Source organism: Propithecus coquereli, unplaced genomic scaffold, assembly GCF_000956105.1.
Source record: "Propithecus coquereli isolate 6110/MARCELLA unplaced genomic scaffold, Pcoq_1.0 Scaffold671, whole genome shotgun sequence".
Taxonomy (NCBI): domain Eukaryota; kingdom Metazoa; phylum Chordata; class Mammalia; order Primates; family Indriidae; genus Propithecus; species Propithecus coquereli.
The window spans coordinates 657092-683378 of NW_012152741.1; the positions used below are offsets into that span (position 1 = coordinate 657092).

General features: G+C 49.5%; 1 protein-coding gene across 4 annotated transcripts in view; it reads left to right on the top strand.

Annotated features, from left to right (window-relative positions):
* IQSEC2 (IQ motif and Sec7 domain 2) overlaps window positions 1–26287 on the top strand; it is a 76442-nt gene that overhangs the window by 38149 nt on the left and 12006 nt on the right. For 3 of the 4 annotated variants that reach the window (XM_012660647.1, XM_012660646.1, XM_012660648.1), the window contains 5 exons: window positions 18009–18270; window positions 19449–19850; window positions 22434–23329; window positions 25056–25217; window positions 25694–25816. In XM_012660647.1, coding sequence (XP_012516101.1) covers window positions 18009–18270; window positions 19449–19850; window positions 22434–23329; window positions 25056–25217; window positions 25694–25816 — 1845 coding nt within the window. Of the gene's footprint in view, window positions 1–8555; window positions 9293–18008; window positions 18271–19448; window positions 19851–22433; window positions 23330–25055; window positions 25218–25693; window positions 25817–26287 lie in introns of those variants that run through there. The other variant, XM_012660649.1, reaches the window with a different exon arrangement.

The window sequence follows — 26287 nt, forward strand, 5'->3', positions numbered from 1 at the left end:
TATATATACATCCAATCTATTAGCTTCCATGAATACCAGCAGTAACTAATTAGAACACATAATAGAAAAAGATACCATTCACAATAGCAAAAAAAAAAATCTATAAAGTCTCTAAGACTTTACAAGATATGTGAGATACTTCTCTGTAGAAAACTGTAAAATTCCATTGAAGGCTGTAAGAAAGCTTGAGTAAATCAAAGTCATATCCTGTTCCTGGATGGGTAGATGCAATATGGTAAAAACGGCATTTCGGTCCCAACTTAAGTCAAAAGGTTCCATGCATTGCTCATTAAAATTTCAATGGTATTTTCTTTGGGACTTGGGCAATTGGATTTTAAAGTTCATTTGGAAGAGTAAATGCCCATGAATTACTAGGAAAATTTTGAGAAAGAAGAATGAGGAAACTTGCTCTATTAGATAAAAAAAAACTTACCATAAAGCCACAATAATTACAAATGTTATGTCATCACAGAAACAGAGGAATACATAAATAAAACAAAATAGAGAGTTTAGAAACAAACTCATATTCATATGGGAATTTAATTTATGCCAAAGAAGACATTTCAAATCAATGGGGAGTCAGTAAATGGGATAAGACTATTGGCTACCCATTGGGGGAAAATTAAGTTAAATCCCTACCTTATACAAAAACAAATACAAAAAAATACAACTGTAAAAGTACCAGAAGAAAATACAGAATATTTTTATAATATTAGGGTGGAGAAGGCCTTTATGAGCATGACTTACAAACCTAGAAGCTATAAAATAAAGAGTAATAATTTTGGCTATATTAATATTAGAAATTTCTGTGGGGAGAAAGATACTGTACACAAAGTTAAAACATAAACAACAGGCTAGGAGAAAGTATTTGCTATGTAGATATCAGGCAAAAGATTAATATCTCTGTCTATATCTATATCATCTCCTGGAAATCAATAAGGAAAAGATATACAACCCATTTAAAATGGAGAAATAACATGATTTGACAATTCAGGGAAGAAATTAACTAATAAATGAGAAAGGATGTTCAAGCTTACTAATAGTTAAAGAAATGATCACCCTCTAAGTAGGGGTTAAAAAATAGAAATATAACTAAAACAACAATAAAGTACTATTTTTAGGTACCAAAATTAAAAAGATTAGAAGAGTTGGGAAAGAGAACATCTTAGATACCTTGATTGGAGTACAAATGGGTACAATTTTTATGGGGCAAATTTGTCAGTTACCTCCAGAATCTTAAATGTATGTATTCTTTGAAGCCAAGAACCATATCTTGGAGCTAGATTTCTCTAAGGTTTTACTACTAGAAAGACCCAAACTTGGCCAGCCAGAGAGAGTCCGTTTCTAAAACATCCCAATCCAAACTGCAAACATAAGCCAGACGGTGCAACTCTTTATCACGTGCTCTTGTGCCCTCGTAGGATGTCATTCTCTACCAACTCTTAAAAGGTTGCATCTCAAAAGAAAAGGAAAGAAGATTCAAAAAAAAAAAAGTTGCATGATATATGCTTCTCAAAATAAAGACAGGATTATATGAGTAGGAATAATCTTTATTTGTAGCCAGTCTACAAAAATGTTAAAACAATGGAAATAACTTTTATCTGCACTTTAAACAAAATGTGCATTCCTTTGGCTCAGCAGTTCAACTTTCAGGAATCTATCCTTCAACAATACTTCCAGACATATGCAAAGATCTTCAGTACAGCATTTCTTATGACAGCAAAAAATTAAAACAGCTTAAATGTCCATCAGTAGGGAACAGCTTTTAGTCCATGATATACCCATGCTATGGATTACTCTGTAGCAGATCAAAAGAAAAAGATAGATTTCTATATACTGACATGGCAAGACCTGCAAGACTTATTGTTACATGGAAAAAGCAAGTTATAGAACAGGGCTTATAGTATGATCCCATTTTTGTAAAGAAAAGAAAACCCCCATACAACAATGAAAACATGTTATGCATGCCCTGTCAAAATTTCAAAACTGACTTTTTCCATGGTCCTATTTCCTTGCTTTTTAGTAACTCATTTCCCTCCTCTTTTATACTTTTTCCCTGTATCTGGCTGTTCGGATCTTGCATTTGCTTTTAATAACTAGCTCAGATACCACCTCATTCATTCAGCAAGTGTTTTTGTCTTGCCTGCTTTAGGTTAGACCTTGTGCTGACCCTTGGTGGCATATTGGAATGAATTGTATCTGGTCCTACTGTCAAGGAAGCTCAGCTCCAGAAGGAAGAGAGACACATAGACAATGACAACATAGTGTGGTTTGGGATGGGACAGAAGTAGGCTCAGAAGGCTGCCATACAAGGGGCACTTAACTCCATCTCAGAGTCAGGGAAGGCTTCCTACAAGAGGGGACATTTGTACCGAGTCGTGAAAGAGTAATAGCTTTCCTTCATCTTCCTGCATCTCCTCCACCAGAAATGGTCTTGTCACTTTTTGGCTCTTCCAAGCAGGATGACCTTGCAGGAGAAAAAATAGTTGAGTTAGTACTTTTATTCAAGTCCAAGTTCTGCCACTTACCAACTCTGTGATTTTGGGCAAGTCATTTAGCCTCTGAGCCTCTGTTCACTCATCTGTGTAATGGGGCTAATGCCTACTTATCTCTCAGGGCTGTCTTTAGAATTGGAATCACTCCTGGGTGGCTGAGGTCTAGAAGAGTAGGGACTACCTGTTTCTTGTTTTCCTCCTAGCCAAGTGTGAAGTGTGTAGCATTGGATTGGATTGGATCTAAAAGCTGTACATGTCTCGGAGTGGTTCTGGATCAAAGAATGAGCATGACCACAGCAGGGCTTTGGGATGAGGATAGTATATGGAGGCTGAGAATAGTACATGAACTGGAGGGGATTGCATCATAAGAACAGAGAGACAGGTGCCTGGTCTTGGCATGAAGGTGATGCAGGAAGGAAAATGAGAGTAGGTGGTCTTGGGCAATGGATTCAAGTAGGGAGTTCTGGCCCTGGTTCTTGGTCCTCTTCTGCTTATGTCATCTCCTAATCTCATAGTCCAGGATGGCAAGGCATGGTGGACCACTACTTGCCATGACATTTTCAATCCCAACTGTCATTCACTAGCTAGGTGATCTTGAACAACTCACTTCACATCTCTGAGCCTAGTTGTTAAAAAGGACACAATACCACCAACGTTGTGAGGTTTATTTACTGAGGAGTAGATGAGATCATTCAGATGAATGCATTCAGAATTTGCCTTGCCAAGTGCCTGGCACATAACAGGTACTCAATGAAGAGTAGCTGTTATTGTATTCACTTCATAGACACTTACGGAATACTGCTGTGGCCAAGATCTATGCTAGGTATGGTTCTTGCTCTCCATGAGTTCCCCATCAGTTGGGGAGACTGAGAAGACATCCGACAGAGAACACTGGGGGGCTGTGGAAGCCCAGAGGAAGGGATCTGGCCCTGTCTAGGGCTGGTGCAGGTCAACTCAGCCTAAGACCTGAGTCTTAAAGGAGAAGTAAGAGTTATCCAGGGACAGAAGGATGAAGTGTGGAAGAGCATCCCAGGCAGAAGGAATAGCATGTGCAAAGGAACCTGGATGTTATTGGGTAGGACCAGAGGTTCTTGATCTGGGATATGTGGGCCCCAGATGGGCTTCATGAGGCCCATGAACGTCCTGAACTTGAATGCAAAATGCTGCATGCATATACCTATGTGCATTTCTTTGTGGAGGAGATGATCCATGGCTTTCATTAAATGTATAAAGGGGTTTTGTGTTACCCAAAAAAGGTTGAGAACCAGTGCTGTTGGTAACAAAGTATCATGTGAATGGATTCTAAATAGGACAGTAATTTGGTAAAATTTGTGTTTTAGAAACATCACATTAGTAGTCAGTAAGAAAAAAAGGTTATATGCATGGAGACCAGCTGGAAGGCCTAAACTGAGGTATTGGCATAAGAAGGAACGGATTCGAGCAGGGCTACTGTGTTGCATGACTCCAGTGAACACCATTCATACAGAAGCATTTTAATTTCAAATTATGGAGTTCAAATCCTTTGAGAGTTATTAACGAGATAGACTCACTAGCAGTGTTAGGTGATATAAACTGTTGTGGATGTAGAAGGTGAGCAAAAGGGAGGAGGCAAAGATGAGTCAGCGTTGAAGGCGGCCAGAGGGACATGAGTCCAGGGCAGGGTAATAGTGCAAGAATACTCACCCAGCATCCAAAGTCCTTGGTCTCAGACACAATTACTAAGTTACATCCTACCCCCGGTTCTCAGAGATCCTCAGCGATACCCGAGACATTTATTTCCCTGTGGATTTTGGAGAGGAATTAATTCTCGCTTGTGAGTCAGGTCAAGTTTCCCGACGAAAGCAGTGTTTGAGCTAGTCATTCAAGGTCCATGAAGATTTCAAGAGCCAGAGACGGGGGAAGATGCACTAAGTGTGTGCACAAAGGCCTGGAGATGAGGAAGGGTGAAACCAGACATCGGAGGGTGCAGAGGTTAGACATGCCTCAAACAGCTGTCTGGGGAGTTCAAGCTTTTTATTTTTCTTTTGGTAGACAGCTGGAGAGCCGTGAGCAGTTCTTGAGTAGGAAAAGTGACATGATCGAATTAGCATTTTAGAAGGAAGAGAGACTAGGGAGGAGACTGTTGCAATAATACAAAAGAGAGAGAAGCTAAGGTAGTGGCAGTGGGGACAGAGCAGAGGAGATGGATTTGAGAGGTGATTGGGATGAAGAGAGGGCTGGAGACAGAGACTGAAGAGATGATGGGGGGTGGGGGAGGAAGTGGAGGTGACTGAGGCTGGAGTTCACAGTAAGTTGGAGTGTTCAGGCCTGGCCATGGATTCATTCATTCAACGAATATTTATCGAGTGCCAGGCACTGTGCCAGGCACTAGGCGAATGGCACAGAACAAAACAGATGCCTACCCTGATGGTTCTTACAGTGGGTGAGACAGATAATAAACAAACAACTAAACATATAGAATGTGTCTGATGTCGATAAATGCTATAAGAAAAATAAAGCTGGGGTGAGGGAGTAGAGAATGTCGGGGTGCTTTTTGAAAGGAATGCCCTCTCAAATGAGGTCATGTTTGAGCAGAGACTTGAAGGGGTTAAGGGAGTGAGCCATGTACCTAGCTGGGGGACCATGTTCCAGATAGAAGGAGCATCAGGTGCAAAAGCCCTGAAGCAAGAGTTTGCCTAGTATGTTTGAGGAGCAGCACAGAAACCAGTGTGATTGGAGAAAGGATGAACAAGAGGCAAGAGCAGTAAAAGATGAGGTAGCAGGGGCCAGATCATGCACAGTCTTTCAGAGCTATTTAGAAGGTAGAATCAGCAGGATTTGGTGACTGGCTTGCTAAGGGAGCAGGAAGAATCTAGGGTGACTCCCAGGTGCATTTTAGGCTCAGGAGACTGTGTGAATGGCAGTACCTTTCACAAAGGTGGGAGATGCAGGAGGACAGGTTTGCAGTGCTGAGAGGCTGAGTCAGAGATCTGTGAGATCTATGAGATCTGAAGGCCTGAAGAGCCGTCCTGGTGGAGCTGTCCAGCAAGCATGAGGCTTGATAAGTCTGAGACCCGGGAGAGAAAGCCGTGCTGGAGCGAGCCACACCTGAAGTTATGAAGTGGCATGAGATCACTGAAAGAGAGGATGGAATGAAAGAGAAGAGGACCAGAGCAGAACTGGGAAGGGGAAACTACCATGTAAGGAATGGGCAGAGGAAGAAATGAGGGGTGGTCAGAGAAGTGGGAGGAAAAGCAGCGGGGATGCAGAGGAAGGAAAGGGCCACGCAGAGGAGGGCTTTGTTAAGAGTGTCAAATGTTGCAGCTGAGGGGAGTAAGCTGAGGGCGGAAGAGAGTCTATTGGCTTTAACCACCAGGAGGGCCTGGGCGACCTTCCTCAGAACAGCTTCTGTGGAGTGGTGGGCGCATGAGGCAGATTGCAGTGGGTCGAAGAGCTCGTGGGAGGTACTGAAGCAAAGCGGAGACGGCCAGTGTAGACGAGCTTCTCAGGAAGCTTAGCTGTGAAGAGGAGAGAGGGACAGAGGGGGACGTGGGGGAAGATAGAGGGTTTTTATTCCCAGATGGGAGAGACTTGAGCTTCTATAAATGTTGATAGGAAGGAGGCAACAGAGGGGGAGAGGTTGAAAATACAGGAGGGAGAGGGGATGATCGTTGTGGAGGAGGTAGCAGGGTTGGGTTCCAGAGCCCAGGTGGAGAGACTGGCCATTAATGGTATTGGGGGACCCCTCCCTTACAGAGAAGGAAAGCAGTGGCAGTGGTAGGGATGTGAGGGCATTGAGGGGATCGGTGAAAGAAACGCTTCAGTAAAGTTCAAAACAACAAACGAAGAGCCTTGACCAAGGGCGGGGATGCTGGAGCTGGGAGGAAGCAAAGAATTCTTCTGGCTCGGAGTCAGAGCTAGGGAGGACTTCCTGCAGGAAGCAGTATTTGAGCTGGGTCATGAAATTCAGAGAGGATTTCAGTAGGGAAAGATCTGTGCAGAAGGAAGAATATTCTAAGTGGAAGAGGCAGAATCAGCAGACACAGAGGTGTGAAAAGGCTGGGCGTGCCAATGGAATAAGGGAAAAGCTAGTTTGATGAAGGCCAGGCGTGAGTGAGTAGGATGCCACTGATGCCACTGATAATGGCAGTCATAATAATAGTTGCTGTGTATTAAGCACCAGACCTACCCTGTGGCAGGTGCTTTACATACCTGAATTCATTTCATCCCACCACACCCTGGAGAATAGGTATGTCCTCAATGTGAAGATAAGGAATCTGAGTCCCAGAATGGTGAAGAAGCTAGATGGGGCTGGAATTGAAATCCAGGTCTGTGCGACTCCGGAGCCTGTGCCTTTTCTACGGGTGCCAGGCGAGGCCCTATGATGGGGGAGCATTGAATGCCAACTTGAGGAGCCTGAGCTTTATCCAGGTGGCAATGGGGAGCCAGAATGGGTGTCTGAGCAGAGATTCATGCTCGAGGGTGGGCTTTAGGAAGGCTCATGTGGTGTAAGAGGGGAGGGGGAAGCAATCAGGAGGTGACTGCAATGTCAGGGGCAGAGGTAGCATGGCTTGGCCTGGATAAGAGGGGAGTGAGCAGTGGCACTGGATTATCATTTGTTCCTTATGACAGCCTTGAGAGGTATGAATTTTTCTTCTCTTTTTATGGATGAGGAATGGGAGACTCAGAAAGGGAAGGCTGCTTGCCCAGGACTTGAGCCCCGGTGCATGTGATTTTGCTGACTCAGTGAGTCTGTGGAACAATGTGTCAGGGGGAGCTGAGTCTGAGAAAGGTGTGTGTGTGTGTGCGTGTGCTTGTCTGTTGGATGGACAGAAGTGTCTTCCCTTCCCTCGCCTATCTGCTTTCCTTCCCATCTCTTCCCAATCCTCCTGTCTCCTGGAGTCCATGATTACTGCATCCTCTGAGCCAAGGGGTCTCGGAATGGGGGTGTTACTGTTTCCTTTGCTGTCCCCAGAAGATCAGCCTTTTCATTCCCAAGGCACCTGGTCCCCTCCCAGCCCTACTGTCTGTCCATCCACCCCATGAAACTGTAGCCCAGCTCCAGCAACTGCCACATGCAGTCTGGCCTCTGGTACTGCTCAGCAGTACCCTGGAGATAAGTGCTTCTTCCCACAGTGGCTCTTCCTCCCAGCTATGGCTGCTTCTGTGTGGGCAGGTGGCCGCCTTGGGAATTAGATTCGGTTCACGAACAGTCAACAGTAATCACCACCATGTTCCCAGTGCTGTTGTTTGCCAGGCACTTGATGTGTGTTTTAGTCCTTACAGCAGTCCTGGGGGGTTGGCATCATAAGCCCCATTTTTACAGGTGAGGAAACTGAGTCTCCGAGAGCCTGGGGGCACATAGCCTGGAAGCACTTGTAGAGCTGGGATTTGAACCCAGGTCTGTTTGCTTCCAAAGCTGTGAGCTTTCCCTACTCCATTTCTAAGCATCCTCCTATTTTTCTGACCCTGAGCCTTCAGGAAATACAAATCTTTGTCCTTCACGGGCAGGGTGGATTTCTAGAGGTAGCACCAAGCTTACCTAAAGGACCCGGTGAGATGAGTCTGAGACCTGGAGCTCCAAGAACTCTGGGTTCAAATCCTGACTCTACCACTTGCCCACCTATGTGACCCTGAGCAGGTTATCTAACCTCTCTGAGCTTTAATTCCCTCATGTCTAAAACGCTACTTTGCAGAGTTGTTGCAGGCTTAAATGAGATGATGTATGCAAAGTGCCAGCATAGAGCAGGTTGCTATTATTTATATTAAAATGAAGGTTGGGCACCTGTCAGGGTTGAAAAGGGAGTTTATATGCTCTGGGGGTGACCTTAAGACTGAGCCCAGGCTGGGTGTGGGGAGGGCTGTCCCGGAAGGGGACCAGCAGCAGGCTCTTTGGAGACTGAGTTGGGTGTGGCCCTGGATAATCTGTCACACTGGCCTCCCCACTCCCGCCCTCATTCTAGCCCCACCTTCTGGTTCCTTCAGCCCTTCGTGTATCTCCCCTGCTCTGCAAACTAATGCCTCTGCCTCTCTCTGTCACCCACCCGCCTGTGGCCTCTACCCTGCCCTTCCTGGCCCCAGGGAAGAGGAGGAGGAGGAGGAGACTGAGGAAGAGGAAGAGGAAGACGCTCACCAGTTCTGCTGTCCAGCCTCCGAGTGCAGCAGTCCCTCCTCTCGGTAACTGAGAGGACAAGGGCCATTTTCTATGCAGAAGCAAAAGCCTTAACCAGCCCCTCCCCACCTGGCCCCCGCTGATCCCCCATGGGACCCTGTCCCCCGCTTCAGGAACCAGATGGGCAAGCATCGTGCCCCTTCTTCCCCCACCTCCTTCTTGGAATTCCCACCCCTACTGCTGTCTCCTCTGGACTCCAGTCCCTGACTTAGAGAGAGCTGGAGCCCTAGGTCTCACTAAAATGTGGGAGAAGGAGAGCTTGGAGCTTGGAGCTTGAAGCTTGGAACCTGGACCCTCCCCACACCCGCACTCTCACTTCCCAGGCACCCTGGAGCCTGCCACTCCTGGAGAGGTCTCCAAATGACATCCCAAGGACCTACCTCTGTCCTCTGTGAGCACAAACAGAGATGCAGGGTGCCTAGGGCTTAGAGGACCAGACGGGGGCAGGACCCAGCCTGCCTAGTTTCCCGTCATTCTTTCCTTTGCTGTGGCCATTGCTGCCATCTCCACTGCTTAAAGGCCTCGCCTCATGCCCCCTGCCACTCCCATAGTGCTCTGTAAATGTGATCAAGAGAAAAAGGCCTCTCAGAATACGTGTTGCTGTGTACAAAGGAATTTCCATCAATAAAAGCTGATCTCTTCTCTCTGTCTGATGTATATTCCACCCACCCTTCACTTCCCTCTCCCCATCCCCAGCAGGGCCTTATCTCCTTTCCTATCCAGAGCTGGGAACAGGGGCTGGGAGAGAGAGTAGGATTTGATTTGTGGTATTGTCAGCACCCAAGAGGCACTCAATAAATACATGAATGGCTCCCAACATGGGCAAGTCTATTGCCTTCCTCAGCCCATTAGCTTGAGGCAATGTGAGCTGGCTAACCCTGGACATGTTGCTTGACCTCTCTGACACATCTGTAAAAATGAGGAGGGAGGTTGGACCAGAGGGTCTCCAAGGGCTCTTCAGCTCTGACATTCTGGGAATCTGAGATGCTACAGTTTTAAGAAACTGATTATGTGAATTTAAGATACAATGAGTCAGTGACACATTCCATGCAATTCTGTGATTTTTATTCCTACAATGCTGTGATTTTTGGATTCTCTAATCCTGTGGCTTTAAAATTTCATGATTCTACCATTTAAACAAATTTCAATGATATGATTTTAATATTCTGTGATGTTAAGATTCCTTGATCCTATACTTTTAAGATTCTGATTGTACAACTTTAGGGATCTCTGAATCTGAGAGGGAGCCACTTCCCCCAGATGCAATGACTCTAAATATCCCCTGCACCTGGCCAGAAGCTGGTTCTAAGACTCCATAGAGGCTGTTGGCAGGCAGGTGGAAGGTGACTTTTATGGGTTTGTCAGACCCACAACTTCCATGATGTGTCTATGTTAGGAGCACAGCCGGGAGACCCAAAATTGGGCTCATACACCGACTTTCCCCCTCTCAGCCTTTGGCATTAGACAAATCTGAGTTTACTTTCTGGTTCTGCCACTTACTGTCTGTGTAACCTTGAGCAAGTCTTTTCTTCTCCTTGAGCTTTATTTTCCTCCTGAGAACAGTGAGAATATATCTACCTCTCTGGGTTATCATGAAGATTAGCAAGAAAGAACGCAAGAAGCCCAGCATAGGGGCTGGTGCACAGTTGGGCAAGTGTGCTGTGATTGGTGGCTCTTGTTTTGATTAAGGCCCAGGTGAGAGTCCCTCCTCTCCTTTCTTTCCTCCCTCCATTCAGCATCCCCATCACATTGACCCTGTAGTTTTTCCAGAACCTCACCTCCTTCCCTCACTCATTACTTCCCTCAGTCACTCAACTCGTCTACTCATTCACTCATTCAAAGTCTCATTTATTTCTCCCCTCCCTCCCTGCCTCCCTTTCTCTTCCTCTCTCCCTTATTTACTCTTCCTTATTTCACTCAACAAAGCATTGCTTGAGCACCTAATGGGTGCAAAGCATCAAGCTAAATACCATGAGGGATCAAAAGTAAGACACTGGTGTGTCCTGTATGAGTTCTCTGTCTCCCAGGGGAGATGAGGGATCCTTTGGGACATTAGGTAGGGTGTAAAGGGCAAAAACGATCGAGCAGAAATGGCTTCGGCAATGAGCAAAATTTGTTCCTGGCCCAAAGTGGAGGGAGATGTCAAGGTGGGAGGAGAAGGGTGGTGTCCAGGAGGGCTTGTTGGAGGAAGAGAGCAAAAGTTGGGCCTTGAAGACTGGGAAGGGTTCGAAGACATGGCAAGGGGTGAGGAGGCATTACAGGAGTCAGGGACCGCATGGACAGAAACCTGGTGGAGGGCTCCAGGGCATCTCGGGGAATGGTGAGTGAATGACTCTGTTTAGGTGGCTCTCCAGAGTATGTGAATCTAGGTGACCTGTGGCTGGGGAAGGAGGAGACCATTCTGCCCTTCCTTTGAGTGGAGCTAGAAGGAAGTGTGGGGGTGGGGGTAGGGTGGGGGTTCAACTACATGGAGGGAGAGGGCAAGTCAAGGTCAGATGGCCATCCTGGGAGATTCCTGCATAGGCAACTGCATTGGCTGAATCAGGTAGAGAGGGCTTGTGCTGTGGGGAGAAGGTGGGCTTTATCAGTTGTGAGAGCAATATGTGTGCATGTATGCTCTCCATGTGCCTGGGCATCCGTGTGCATGTCTTTGCGTGAGGCTGTGCAGGTCTCATGGTAGTGAGAAGCCATGCACACTGTTATTCTGAGGGAATGTGATTCTGAGACCGAGCGTGAGGAATTCTGAGTGTGTGAGGTGAATTGTGTGCGATGGTGACTTTCTGTGCTGCGCCGGCTCTCTGCACATATCTGGTGGATGTAATCACAAGGCTGGGTGTGGGTGGCTTTTGAGCCTGTGGGGCTACGACTTTTAGGGTGACAGTTGTTGGGTAGGATGGTCACACACACATAGACACATGTGACTTCTACCTGTGGTCTTATGGGACAAAGTTGGTTGCTGAGCAACTGCTGTGTGCTGGGCCCTGGCGTCAGCACTGTGAATCCACAAAGGTGAATTGGACCAGGCCACCGTCCTTGGGGAACAGGAGCGGGGGGTGGGTGGGAGATGGGCACTTCAGGAGAGAATCACAGGGTAGCCAGTGATGAGGACTGACTGTGATATGGGTGTGCATGAGACACAGAGGAGGGAGGGAGTAGCCGACCCTGTGAGGGGCAGGAGTGAATCAGAACTGACTTTCCAGGAGGACCTCCCAGCTCAGGGTATTGCAACATGAAGATGAGCTCACCCAGACTGATCAAGTCCAGGGGTAAAGGAGAGAGAGAAGACATTCTGGACAGAAGAAACAAAGGAAGAGTATGAACACAGTCATGGAGGTATAGGAATTGCAAGTAGCCTGCAGTTGCCCACAATGTTCAGGAGCTTGTGGGGCAGGGTGGGAGGTTGAGGGGGGTGCTGGCCAGATTCAGAGGGGCTTCTGAAGCTAAAGGTGGGACACCAGCCTAGAAGGTAGGGGACTCTTGTCCTGTGACCCTGAGCAAGCCACTTTGACTCTCTAGGCCCCAATTTGGATGTGTGGGATTGGCTGGTTCATAAAGCTTACTTTATAAAGTCCATCCCAGCTCCGTGGATCTTCTTCTACCCTTGGCTAGCCAAATCCACGAGTCATTGCTCTTGAAGTCAGGAGCTTCTTCCATCTGACCTAAGTCTTTCTTGTTTCCTCCTGGGTTGCCTTCTCACTCACCCACTCCACAAATACCTGCCCTTCGTCTGGCCCTTTGCATGCCACCGTTGGGGGGCTCAGGAAGATGAAGGATGCAAGGCTCTACCTCGGAGGGGCTGCTTGTTGCCCAGGGTAGGGGTCGGAGCAGTAGGAGCATGAGCTTTGTGTTCAGATACATTTTTGTTTGAATCCTGGCTCCACCACTGCTGAGCTTTGAGACTTTCGGCAAGTTACTTCATCTCTCTGTACCTCAGTTTCATCATCTGTGTTGTTCCCTTCAGGAAGAACAGCAAGAACTTGCAGAGTTGCTAGGCCTAGTGAAAAGCTGATACTCAGTAAATGACAACTATTATCTTTAGGGCTGCAAAGAAGCAGAGCTGGGATTCAAACTCAGGTCTTTGCACTCCCAAAGCCTGTGTTTGCCCACTGTATAGCAAGTCAGCTTAGGCCCTTTGACGGCCTCCTCCTCCTGTCAGCTCCTTTGCCAGGCTAGGCTGGGCTCAGGCTTAGAATCCCTGTGACACTGGGATTGGGCAGCAGAAATAGCTTGCAGAAAAACTCTCAGAGGTAGAGATGGCTGCAGTCCCTCTACTGGCCCCTCCCTGCTGCTGGGACCAGTCTGCTCTTTCTAGAACCCAAAGCCTCTGGCCTTATCTAGGTGCACTGACCTCCTCATCTTGTTTTCTTGTCTCCAACTTCCGGTCCCCTCCACCCTGTAGCCTAAGTTGTCATGGGGATAGACTTCAGCATCCCTGGCTTCCTCTTGCCCTCATCATATGGTATCCATAGCAACACCCCCATGCATTTCCATGGCAACTGCATCCTGATCCCATCCCCTGCTGGCTGCCTGGCTCTGGGCAGTGCCAATATAGGGAAAGAGGGAGAGACGACCTTCCATTAGGAGCAGCATTTGGGGAGGGTCAGTGCCCCTGGCATGGGCAGGCCAGCCCCAAATCCCTATGGAACGTCCTACACTGCTTCTCCCCACCTTAGTGATGTGGCTCACAAGGTTCCCTCACTCCTCATCTCTACTAGCTCCTACTAGGCAAGGCCTAGCCCACAAGCTTCCTCCCCCAGGAAGCCTTCAAGGCAGCAAAGGAACTAGCACAGGCTTTGGGGTTTGAATCCCTGTTCTGCCACTTGCTAGCCCAGGGACCTTTGGCAGTAACTTTCCTGCTTGGATCCTTTTTCTTCATTTGTAAAATAGGAATCCTATTTCTCCCCTCATGTTTGCCATGCAGATTAAATAATGTGTGGAAAATGCCTGACACAGGGAAGGTGCACAGTAAGTGCGAGTTTATTTTTATTCCGCTCAGCCACCCCCAAACAGAAGGGATCTCTCTCCTGCGCTCCCCCAGCACTTCCTGTTCCCCAGCCCTGGTAACTTTCTGCTTTGTACTGCGGTTATTTGTGTAACACGGCTTATTCCCCCTCTGCAGAGGATGCTCTCCAATTTCCCCCACAGAATAGCCCAGGAGACAGTGCACGGTGCGTGTGTGTGTCTGTGTGTGGTTGTGTCTGTATATGTGCATATCTGCATGTAATTGTGTTTATTTTCATGTGTTTATGGATGTGTGTTTTTGTTTCTAGGTTTATCAGCCTTGGATATGTCTATGTTTTTGTACCTGTGTGTGTGTGTGTGTGTGTGTGTGTGTGTGTGTACATGCATGTGTGCGTGCTTTGCTCCTGGCCTGGAGGAGTCCAGAGAGAGAGGGGTCTCTCAGGCCCTTCCTGAAGTCCAGGAATCCAAAGAGGAGTTGACTTTGCTTGAGCCCTGCACAGATGAGAAAGTGAGGTGCAGAAAGGGAAAGTGACATGTCCAGGCTCAAACAACTGGTAAATGGCAATGAGGACCTGAACCTTGGCCTGCCCAGCATCTTGCTCTACAACGGGTTCTCTGTGTATGTGTATGTGTTTGCGTGTGTATGTATGCGTGAGAGAGAAAGAGAAGAAGAGGATTTTCCATGCGATCAGCATGTCCCCAAGTGTTCTGGGGGCTCTGACTTGAGGGATTCCACATCCCCACGTGTCATTTCTTCAGCAGTGCATACGATGTCAGAAGCAACGCCCTCAAGCACTCTCCTTTTTTTGCCAGGCTCTCTCGTGGGAGGCTGCGCTGACAGCCTGACCTCCCTGCCACACTATTCCCTTTGCAACCAAAACAGGGGGCGAGCTCTCAAGGGGAGAATTGCCAGAGTGCAGAGCCAGGGGCAGCACAGAGCCAGGAGTGGGGAGAGGCAACAAGATGTCATGAAAAGACAGCCTGGGCCCTGGGTTTGCATCCTAGCTTTCTCACTTACTAGCTGTGTCACCTTAAGCAAGTTTACGTCACCTTTCTGAGCTTCAGTATTTTCATCTATAAAATGGAGCTAATGGTGCCTGCCTTGATAAGTTGCAAGGATTCAATGAACTAATTAATGCCCTTGCCCTAGGGATAGAGGTGGCTACAGGGCCCTACTGCAGCTCACGAGGAGGGGCTTGTATGCCAGGCTGTGTGGAGGAGGCAGGCAGGTGTGAAGGGGACACCTGAGCTAAATGCTGAAAGGGGAACAGCCAGGTTGGGGTAATGGGGCAGAGACCCTATGAGGCAGAGGTCAGGTCAGGAGAGCCATGCAGAGCCACGGTGAGGAAGTTGGAGGTTACCCTATGATGATTCCCATAAAACCCAAATTAGATCGTGTCCCTCCTCTGCTCATCTCAATCAGAGAAAAAGCCAAAGTTTTTATTGCAGGCTCAGCGCCCTTTTTGATTTAGCCCCCATTACCTCTCTGATCTTATGTGCCATCACTCTCCCCTCGTTCACTCTGCTCCGGCTGCAATGGCCTCTTCACTTTTCTTCAGACATGCCAGGCACAGTTCTACCTCAGGGCCTTTGCACTGGCTGTCCCCACTCTCCAGATTGCTCATGCTCAGATAGCCACACAGCTCACTCCTTCAGCTCCATCAGGGCTCTGTTTATACAAGCTGTTTCTCCAGAAAGGCCTTCCCTGACCACCACATCTCCAACAGCACCTTTTAGCATTCTGCTTTATTTTCCTTCCCAGCACATATCCCTGCCTGAAATGATAGTATATATTTATTTGTTTCTTTCTTTATAGTATGCTTTCCCCACTAGCATGTCACCTCCCCAAGGGAATATTCTTGTACATCTTGCTCACTATTCTATTTCCAGCACCCAGCACTGTGCCTGACACATAGAAGGTGCTTAGCTATTGTTTGTTGATTGAGTGAGGTATAGGGAACTGTGGAAAGCTTTTAGCGGAGCGAAATGGTCAGTTTCGTACTTTTGGAAGGTCTCTCTGGCTACAGGATGGGGAAGGGGTTGGAAAAGGAGATGGGAGGCTGTGGTAGAAGTTCAGGAGAGAGTATTTATTAGAGCAGCCACCCGCGCATTCATTGACTCCCTCCCAACAGCAGCTTTTATTGAGCTCCTACTCTGTTCCAGGCCCTGTGCTCTGTGTTAGCTAGGAGATCACCAAATTCTCTTCCCGTGCTGGGATTCTGGGAGACATGAACACAAATAGCTGTCACGCTTTGCCAAAGCTAACCTGTGCCATAAAAAGGACAGACATGTGCTGTGTGTGGGAGCTCTGAACAGGATCAGCAATAATTTCTGGCTGGAGGCGGGATTCAGGAGGGCTTCTTAGTGGTGGCATATGACCTGAATCTTGACGGAACTAGGATGTGGGGGGATTTCTCAGGTTGCAGATGGTGGAGATGATGGGGATTGCATTTCAAGTGGAAGGTACTGTATGAGCAGTTTGGGAGGTGGGAGGCAGAGGAGCATTTGGGAGAAACAGGATCTGGGCCAGGCTGGAGGGAAGGGTGGATGGAGTAGGGGGATGGCAGCCAACCCTGCAGTATGGCTTGATGTTTAACAGTGTGTGGGCTCTGGAGTCAGACTGCCTCGATTTGAATCCTGACTCTATCATTAGTAGCTCTGTGACCATAGATATGTTACTTAACATCTCTGGGCCTCAGTTTCTTTATGTGTGAAATGAGGATAAATAACAATCCCTACCTCATAGGGTTGTTTTAAAGAGCAAACGAGTTATTAAGTGTGACATGGTAAGAATGGTGCCTAAATGGGCTAAATACTCTATTAGTATTAGCTATTGTATCTTGGAGGGACTTCAAATGCCAGAATAAGGGACGTCGGCTGTCTCTTGTGGGCAGTGGGCTCTACGGATGGTTCATGAATAATGGGGACAGTTGATCAAAACTAAGCTTGAGCTGTGTGCTGGGAGGGGAAGTTTGAGAAATTGGTGGCAAGACCCTGCGGTCTTGAGGGGGAGAGGAGGAGCATCTTAGATGCTGGTTGTGGACTGGGCTGGGTCTAATCCCTGGAGGGTAAACGTTGGGGGCCCCCAAAGCCCAAGAGGAGAGAGAATTTAGAACCCCCAGTCTGTTTCCACTTTGTTCCTGGCAGTGTTGGAGATGAACCCTTATGAGGCTGGAGGGTGAGCAGTGGGTGGGAGCTCCCCCCAAGGCAGAGCTGAGCTCCATGGTGCTGCAGCCCAGGACCTGGCCTCGTGGGCACAGCCTCCCCACCGCATCCAGCCCCCAGTGCAAAGTGCTCTGCTGCAAGCCTGGCAGGCCTGTTGCAGCTCAAGCTCCTGTGCTAGTAGGGAGCCCCCCACACCCACCCCAGCTCACCTCTGTCCTGCACCTTGGCCTCTGCCAAGTAGGGGCTGGGGAGTAGCCCCTAAACCCTTTCACCAGCCAAGAGCCCCTGAACCTTGTGTCCCCCGCCAAACCAGACCATTCTCTGGGCCCCAGCCACACCCATTCTACCCACAACCTCCCCCATGCCTCGCCTACCTGTTCCTCCCCTCCTGACCCCTCCCCCGTTCTCCCCACCTCTTTAGCTCTTCACCCTGCAGGCTCAGCTCAGGGCGCCTGGGCTCTGTCGCCACCTAGGTTCCCTGGCAGCCTGGTTGCCATGGCACCACGGGAGCAGGTCTGGCGGAACAACAGCTCTGGGTAGCCAGGGCAGGCACGACAGGGCCCAGCTCCTGCCACTCGTCGGCCTGAAGACCTCCCTGTCCCCCTCCCCAGCTGTGCAGAGGAGGCCATGAGGAGAAAAAGGAAGCTGCCCCGAAGGGCAACTCTTTACCTGTGAGGATGCTATATGGGAGGCGCCTCCCACCGTCTCTGCTCACCCTGCGCTCGCACAGCCAGGGAGACCTGGGAACTGGCCAGGCCCAGATCAGGCGCTGGGGCCAGGGGCGGGACCGCAGGGGGCTGGGCCTGGGTGGGCCGGATGTAGGGGTGGGCCTCAGGCAGCTGGGGACAGGGCTGGGAGGGGGTGGCACTTCGAGGGGTGGTGCTGGGGATCAGACCAGGAGGGAGAGCACTGCACACTGTGTTGGGCAGGGCAGCAGGCCTGGAGGGGGATTGGAGCTGTGAGGGAGCTAGTGCCTTAGGGCAAGAGGGGTTTGGGGATAGAGCTGTTAGGGGACAGGACTGTCAGGGAAAGGGGCTTGAGGGGACAGGACTGGGAGGAAGGCTGTTAGGGGACCAGGCTGTGAGGGTGAGTGGGACCCAGTGTTGGGACCCCACATCTGTGAGGAAGCAGGGTGGATGGGATTGGGGGCAGGGATGTGGTCCATGCCCTCAGTCTGGCCCAGCAGGCCCCTCTCCACTTCCCACTTCCTGGCTCATCTTATCTCATCCCCACAGTGTGGAGGGTGATGCCCCAGGCAGTGACCTGAGCACAGCAGTTGATAGTCCTGGGAGCCAACCCCCCTACCGTCTGAGCCAGCTGCCCCCCACCAGCAGCCACATGGGGGGCCCCCCAGCTGGGGTGGGCCTTCCCTGGGCCCAGCGGGCACGCCTCCAGCCAGCCAGCGTGGCCCTGAGGAAGCAGGAGGAGGAGGAGATAAAGCGCTCCAAGGCCCTGTCCGACAGCTATGAACTCTCCACAGACCTGCAGGACAAGAAGGTGCAGAGAAGGCCTTGGGAATGGGAGCCTTTGGGAATGGGAGCGCTTGGGAATGGGAGCACTTGGGAATGGGAGCGCTTGGGAATGGGAGTGGGGACGCAAAAGAGCACCAGGGGAGGGCGTGGGATGTGGCACTTGAGGGTGGTATCCAGGGAGGGCTGGCCCTGGGACCCTTCACCCCACTGGAGATGCACCCATTCACTACTCCTCCATTGTGTCTTATATTCACCCAGCAGACAGGTACTGAGCTCTCTGCCCAGGTCCTGGTGAGGTAAAAATGAATGAGACCTGGACCTGGTCCTCAAAAAGCTCAGTCTAATGGAGAAGCACACACACCAGTTGACAATTTCAGAACAGTGTCACATAGAACATTGTGTAGCTTAAAAAAGAGGGGGAGGGGAGGATGAAATACTACCTATAAGAAAAAAAACTTGAAAGGACATATACCAAAATGTTAATTGTGCTTATGCCTAGGTATTTGGAAATTAGGTGAGCCAATCTTCCTTCCCTCCTTTCTTCCTCCCTCCCTCTCTTCCTCCCTCTCTCCTTTCCTCCCTCCCTCCCTCCCTCCCTTCCATTCTCCCTCCCTTCTTCCCTCCCTCCCTCACTGCCTCCATCCCTCCCTTCCTCCCTCCCTTCCTTCCATTCTCCCTCCCTCTCTCCCTCCCTCCCTCCCTCCATCCCTTCCTTCCTGCCTCCCTCCCTTCCTTCCTTCCTTCCTCCCTCCCTCCCTCCCTCCCTTCATTCCTCCCTCCCTCCCTCCATTCCTTCCTTCCTCCTTCCTTCCTTCCTCCCTCCCTCCCTCCATTCCTCTGTCCCTTCCTTTCTTCCTTCCTTCCTTCCTTTCTTCTTTCTCCCCCTCTCCTCTCTCATTCTCTCTTCAATCCTTGCTCTCCATTTCTTTCTTTCCTTTTTTGGCTTCTGTGTTTTTCCTAACTGTTTTTTAATAATCAACATGTACTTCTTGTAAATAAAAAAAACAAACAAAACATAATCCAATCCCATATGACCAGTGCTACCTGAGATTCAACTGAGAACACTGAGCACACAACCTGGCATATTCAGGCGACAGTAAGCAGTTAGCTGTGACTCCAGTGGGGGGCGTGTGGTTGGGGGCCCAGGGTGATGAGGCTGTAAGTGACTTTCTGACCTTGTTCCCCTTGACCCTCCCCTGCCAGGTGGAAATGCTGGAGAGGAAGTATGGGGGCTCCTTCCTGAGCCGCAGGGCTGCCAGGACCATCCAGACAGCCTTCCGCCAGTACCGCATGAACAAGAACTTCGAGCGGCTCCGCAGCTCAGCTTCAGAGAGCCGCATGTCCCGCCGTATCATCCTGTCCAACATGCGGATGCAGTTCTCCTTTGAGGAGTACGAGAAGGCACAGAACCCCGCGTACTTCGAGGGCAAGCCTGCCTCGCTGGACGAGGGTGCCATGGCGGGTGCCCGGAGCCACCGGCTTGAACGGGGGCTCCCATACGGAGGCTCCTGTGGTGGGGGCATCGATGGCGGTGGCAGCTCCGTCACCACATCTGGAGAGTTTTCTAATGACATCACAGAGCTTGAGGACTCCTTCTCCAAACAGGTCAGAATCCCTGAAAAGGGCCTTTCTTCCCCATCCCCATGCTCTGGCTACCCCTGCCACTTTTTATCTATATTGCAAACTGAAAGAATTTGCACGACAGGCATTTAATAACAACAAATAGCTACCATCTGAATTGGGACTGTAAGAATGATGAAAAAGAACTGGAGAGATGAAAAATTATATTGTTAAAAATATGGGTGTAGAGAACAAATAAGAAAATAAAAGTTCTCGCTATTTGGAACTTGATCTACTGTCAAATAAAGGCTTAACTAACAGGTAACAAGCTCTTATGTGCCAGGGCTGTGTATGCCTCATACCAGACCTGTGAGACAAGGATTATCATCCCCATTATACAGAGGAGGAGACTGAGGCTAAGGAACTGGCCCTGGTCCTTGTTCAAAATGATCTCCCAGTCCTGTAGGAAATGGTAGGCATATGTGTGCATTCCTGTCTCCTGAAGTAGAGTGGGCTCAGAGCCATAGGAAAGGATCATGTATAGTACTGTGGGAACCCAGAGGAGGGAGAGGAAACTTTCTTTTGGGAGGATCAGAAAAGGCTTCTTTGAGAAAACAGCATTGGAGCTGGACCTTACTAGCCAAGAGAGGATTTAGCAGGTTAGAAATAGTTGGGAGGTGTTGCTCGCATAGGCATTGCATCAGCAAATGCACAGAAGAGTGGGAATGGAACACGGTAAGGGTGGTGGGAGATCACTCCAGGCTTGGGGTGTGTCAGCATACCTGCCCACATGTGAATCCCAGTTCTGCCATTTCCCAGCTGTGTGACCTTGGGCAACCTGTTTAACCACATTGAAATATGATCAATAAAATGGAGAGAAAACCTTTTTAGAGCTGTTTTGAAGATTCTGTTCAACTAGGTAATATATATGAAAGCACCTAGTACATGGTAGCTGCTAAGTACATGTTAGTTTTCTTCATAAAACTAAGGAGGTGCTTGGCTGAAATTGTGGAATGATGAGAGGCTAAGGTGGGAGGATCGCTTGAGGTTAGGAGTTCGAGACCAGCCTGAGCAAGAGCGAGGCACTGTCTCTAATAAAAATAGAAAAATCAGCTGGGCATCGTGATGTGCGCCTATAATCCCAGCTATTCAGGAGGCTGAGGCAAGAGGATCGCTTGAGCCCAGGAGTTTGCAGTGAGCTGTGATGAGGCCACTGCATTCCAGCCCTGGTGACAGAGTAAGACTCTGTCTCAAGAAAAGAAAAAAAAAACAAAAACAACAGAAATTGTTGAATGAATGAAGAATGAATAGAACTTTATAAGAAAAGAAATCACTCTGCTCTAACTTCTGTGATCTGGTGCTGCCATCAGCCTGTACGTGCTTCCTTGGAGCTGGTGAAGAGGTAGAAGGAAGGAAAGAAGCATTGAAGGGAAGATCTATATCAGTCATCCATTCATTCATACAACAAAGATTTAATTCAACATCTCTTCCATGTCAAGAGATGTGTTGAGCTTAACTAAAAAGAGAGAAACCGGGCCTGGACTCATCCCTCAAGGGAGGAATGGTGAATAGAAGATCACAGTCTGGTGGGGAAGATAGAGGAGCCAGGTCTGGTCCCAGCTCTCAGTGCTGTACAAATCTGACAGGGAAGTGTATTTGTTCTCTATCGCTGTGTAACAAATTACCCCAAAATGCAGTAGCTTAAAATTGACCTGAGAGACTGAGCTTAAACAACAAACATTTATTATCTCATACAGCTTCTGAGGGCCGGGAAGCTGGGAATGGCTTGGCCAGGTGGTTCTGGCTCAGGGCCTCTCAGGGGCTGCAGTCGAGCTGTAGGGTGGGACCTCAGTCTCTGAGTACTAGACTGGGCTGATGGTATGCTTCCAAGCTCACTCACTTGGCTGTTGGCAAGAGGATTCAGTTCCTTGCCATGTGGGCCTCTCCACAGGACTGCTCATGATGTGGCTTCCCCCAGGGTGAGGGGTCTGAGGGAGAGAGAGAGTCAGGAGCAAGAGCACCCAAGATGGATGCTGCAGTCTTTTCCAACCCAATCTCGGAAGTGACATACCTTCACTTCTGCCATTTGCTGTTGGTCACACGGACCAACTCTGGTACAATGTGGTACCCCAGGGTGTGAATATAGGAGGTGGAGGATCATTAGGAGATAGTTTGGAGGCTGGATACCACAGGGAGACAGAGTTACCAGACATGGTCCAGATTCTCAAGGCTAAATATTATGGATTTCCTAAGAGAGAATTCCCACAGAGGAAGCTGGGATTTGGGTTTGCCCTGGGTAGCGCCAGAGGGAGGAATGTGGCTTGAATCAGGAAGGAGATAGCGTTTGATTTGAGTCTATATGGACACAAAGGAGCCACTGGGGTGCCTGAGAAGGGAACTTACGGGCATAAGTCCCAGCTCCTGTCAGCTCACAATGGCTCCCTGGAAGTTATAGAAGGCAGAGAGAGCCAATCAGGGGCGGGGGAGTCCACCTTCTTGGCTGACCCACCAGGAAGAGTCCCCTTTTTTCCTTCCCTCCCTCCCTCCCTCAGTCCCACCCTTCCACCGTTCTTCCCTTCATCTTTCCTTCCTTTCTCTCCCTTTCCCTCCTCCCCTTGCCCTGTGTAGGTGAAGTCTCTGGCTGAATCCATCGATGAGGCCCTGAACTGCCACCCATCAGGGCCCATGTCTGAAGAGCCAGGGTCAGCCCAACTGGAGAAGCGGGAGTCAAAGGAACAGCAAGAGGACAGCTCGGCCACATCCTTCAGTGACCTTCCCCTCTACCTGGATGACCCAGTTCCCCCACCATCCCCTGAGCGACTGCCCAGCACAGAGCCCCCACCCCAGGGCCGGCCTGAATTCTGGGCGCCAGCCCCCCTCCCACCAGTTCCTCCATCAGTGCCAGCAGGGACCCGGGAAGATGGTAGCCGTGAGGAAGGCACTCGCAGGGGTCCTGGGTGCTTAGAGTGCCGGGATTTCCGGCTGCGGGCCGCCCACCTTCCCCTGCTTACCATTGAGCCTCCTAGTGACAGCTCCGTGGACCTGAGTGACCGCTCAGATCGCGGTTCTGTCCACCGCCAGCTGGTGTATGAGGCTGATGGCTGCAGCCCCCATGGGACCCTGAAGCACAAGGGGCCACCAGGAAGGGCCCCGATCCCACACCGCCACTACCCAGCGCCCGAGGGCCCAGCCCCAGCCCCACCAGGGCCCTTGCCACCAGCCCCCAACAGTGGCACTGGGCCCAGTGGTGTGGCTGGGGGTCGGAGGTTGGGAAAGTGCGAGGCAGCAGGCGAGAACTCTGATGGTGGAGATAACGAGAGTCTCGAGAGCTCCAGCAATTCCAATGAGACCATCAACTGCAGCTCCGGCTCCTCTTCTCGGGACAGCCTGAGGGAGCCTCCAGCCACTGGCCTGTGCAAGCAGACTTACCAGCGGGAGACACGGCACAGCTGGGACTCGCCAGCCTTCAACAATGACGTGGTACAGAGGCGGCACTACAGAATTGGCCTCAACCTCTTCAATAAGTATGTGCTCCCCAAGCTAGCCTCCCCGCCCCTTCCCACCCAGCCACCGGCGCCTCGGTCCCTGGGACGAAACCCCAAGCAGTGATCCTTGTTCTGCCATCCTCTCTTTTTGTGGTGTTTCTCTCCAGCTGTTCAGGGAAGAGGATTGACAATAGGGTGGCAGAGTGGAGACCCCCAAAATACCTGGGCAGAGTAGAGACCCCCAAAATATCTGGGTTCGGGTCCTAGTACTGCCTCTGACTGGCTGTGTGATCTTGGGTGAGATGCCCCCACTAAATGGATTCTGAACCTTGTCTCCCCTACCTCCCCTTTTTAAAGGAGAGGCGCTATGGTGTATATAGAGCCCTGATCTTAGAAACAGGAGACCTGGATGGACCACCAGTCTGCCTTTGGCCAGACTCACTGTGTAGCCTGTGGCAAGTTGTGTTCTTTCTGTAGGCTTCAGTTTTCCCATCTATCAACTAGCAGAGTGTGTATGTGTGAGGTGTTGGGGCGCAGCGTGGTGTGCTGGACTACAGTGACCGTGACCTAGCTCTTTCTAGGTGCCTGGTCTATGCCAGTTGCTTAGGAGTGGGGTGGGAGTGTGACATTTGATTAGAAAATAATTAGAAAACATTAGATGTAACGGAAGGCAGTAGCCGTAATGCCTTACATTTTCATAGCCTATTAAACACTGCCACCTATATTTCATTCTCATAATAACTCAGCAAGATGGCTAGTTGTTTCCCTATTTTATAGATAAGGAACTGAGGCTGCAGAAGTAAAGAAAAATATTGTCCGAAGTCATATAACTGGGAAGCGATGGATCTGAGACTCCTATAGCACCAAAGTCTCTTCCAAATTTTAGCCTCATGGGGTCCTGAATATGGCATAGTACTCACCCAGATTTTGGCCCAGCTCTCTGGAAATCTAGAGAGCACTTTGTCTATAGAAACACTCACAGAGCCTGGGCCATACCTACCTGGGTAGGACGTGGGATGTGGAACAAAGTAACCTCGTCACTTCTTCCCTACTCTGAGGGTCTGTGACTCAGAGAGAAGGTGCTCAGGCCTTCTCTCAGTGCTCTTAGGTGCCTGTTGAGAATATCAGAGCTCCTCGGCTGGGCATGGGGGCTCATGTCTGCACACCTAGCACTTCAAGATGCTCAGGTGGGAGGACTGCTTGTGGCCAGGAGTTTGAGACCAACCTGAGCAAGAGTGAGACCCTGTCTCTGCTAAAAACAGAAAAAATTAGCCTGGCCTGGTGGTGCACACCTGTAGTCCCAGCTACTCGAGAGGCTGAGGCAGGAGGATCACTTGAGCCCAGGACTTTGAGGTTATGGTGAGCTACGATGACGCCACTGTACTCTGGCCTGGGTGACAGAGTGAGACTCTGTCTCAAAGAAAAAAAGAAAAAGAAAAAGAAAAGAAAAAAAAACAAGCTCCTGGCATAGAGCAGGCTCTCATTAGATACTGATTTTCTTTCAATTACAGTGAGGCTCCAGTGAAGGAGGAAGTTGGGTTGAGGATGCCTTAGAATTATAAAGCTCCATGAAATGAGCAATTGACTTCTCCCTGGGCCTGAGTTTTCTCATCTGTACCATGAAGGGATTAGAACAAATTATATATTCCACTTCCCTGGTTCTCTGAGGCCACAGTTAATTGGGCCCAAAATTGGTTCAAGAAATGGGACAGAGAACACAATTCCAAGAGGAAGGTCATCTCATCTCCCTCCCCTCTTTCTGCAGGAAGCCAGAGAAGGGTATCCAGTATCTGATCGAGCGGGGCTTCCTGTCAGACACACCGGTGGGAGTGGCTCACTTCATCCTGGAGCGGAAAGGCCTCAGCCGCCAGATGATAGGGGAATTCCTAGGGAACCGGCAGAAGCAGTTCAACAGAGATGTGTTGGAGTGAGGACCCCAGGACGGGGCAGGCTGGGCCAGGGATTCCTGGAAAAGGGGAGCGAGAGGGGGGAAAGGGGCAGTGTATCCTTTTGGCTCAGATAAACTTTTCAAAACAGGATAAATAGACCTTCCTGCTCCCATACCCTTCTGCCCCAAAAGGGTCTGATCTCTGTTGGCCCTATTCCTAAAGTCTTCTGGGTAGCCCTGGGAAAGACATGCTTGTCCTATGGCCTGCTTTGGGGCTCAGTTTTCCCATCTCTGAAATGAGTGGGTTGATGGAAAGGACCCTTAGTGACCATGTGTCTTGATTTTCTAGGATGGATTCACTTTCAAGCATTTCTGTCCTCACGTGTACTTGCTCCACAGGTCCTGATTTTGGAAGTCTGTCAGTGGGGGTGTTGGTCCATTTGAGCAGGTCTGGGTGGGTCAGAGGTTTTCTGCAGAGGAATTGAGAGTGCCACACCCCCTCCTTTGCTCCTCAGCTGTGTGGTGGATGAGATGGACTTCTCTTCCATGGATTTGGATGATGCACTCCGGAAGTTCCAATCCCACATCCGGGTTCAGGGCGAGGCCCAGAAAGTGGAGCGACTCATTGAAGCCTTCAGGTGTGCCTGCTTCCCACTCCTAAAGCTGCCCCTCCCTACTTTGGGCAGCACTGTAGTATGTGTCCACAAGGAACTTCTCTGAGCCTCTTACTTTCCTCACCATAAAACAGAAATGATAAATCCTATCTTGCAAGGCAGTTGTAAGGGTCAGAGGTGGTGCACATAAAGTATCTAGCTTAACATCTGGGACATGGGCATTCAATAAGTGACAACAACATCAACACTAACAGCTAACATTCATGGAGCACTCGCCAAGTATCAGTTGCTGGGCTGGAAAATTTACATAATTGTTTCAAATACTCACAAGCACCCTATGAGGTAGGTGCTTTTATTATTTCCATTTTGCAGATGAGAAATCTGAAGTTTAGAGAGGTTAAGTAACTTGCCCACAGTCATACAGTGAGTAAGTGGTAGAACTAGGATTTGAATCAAGTGTGTCTGATCCATCCATGCCCTGAACCATTATATTCT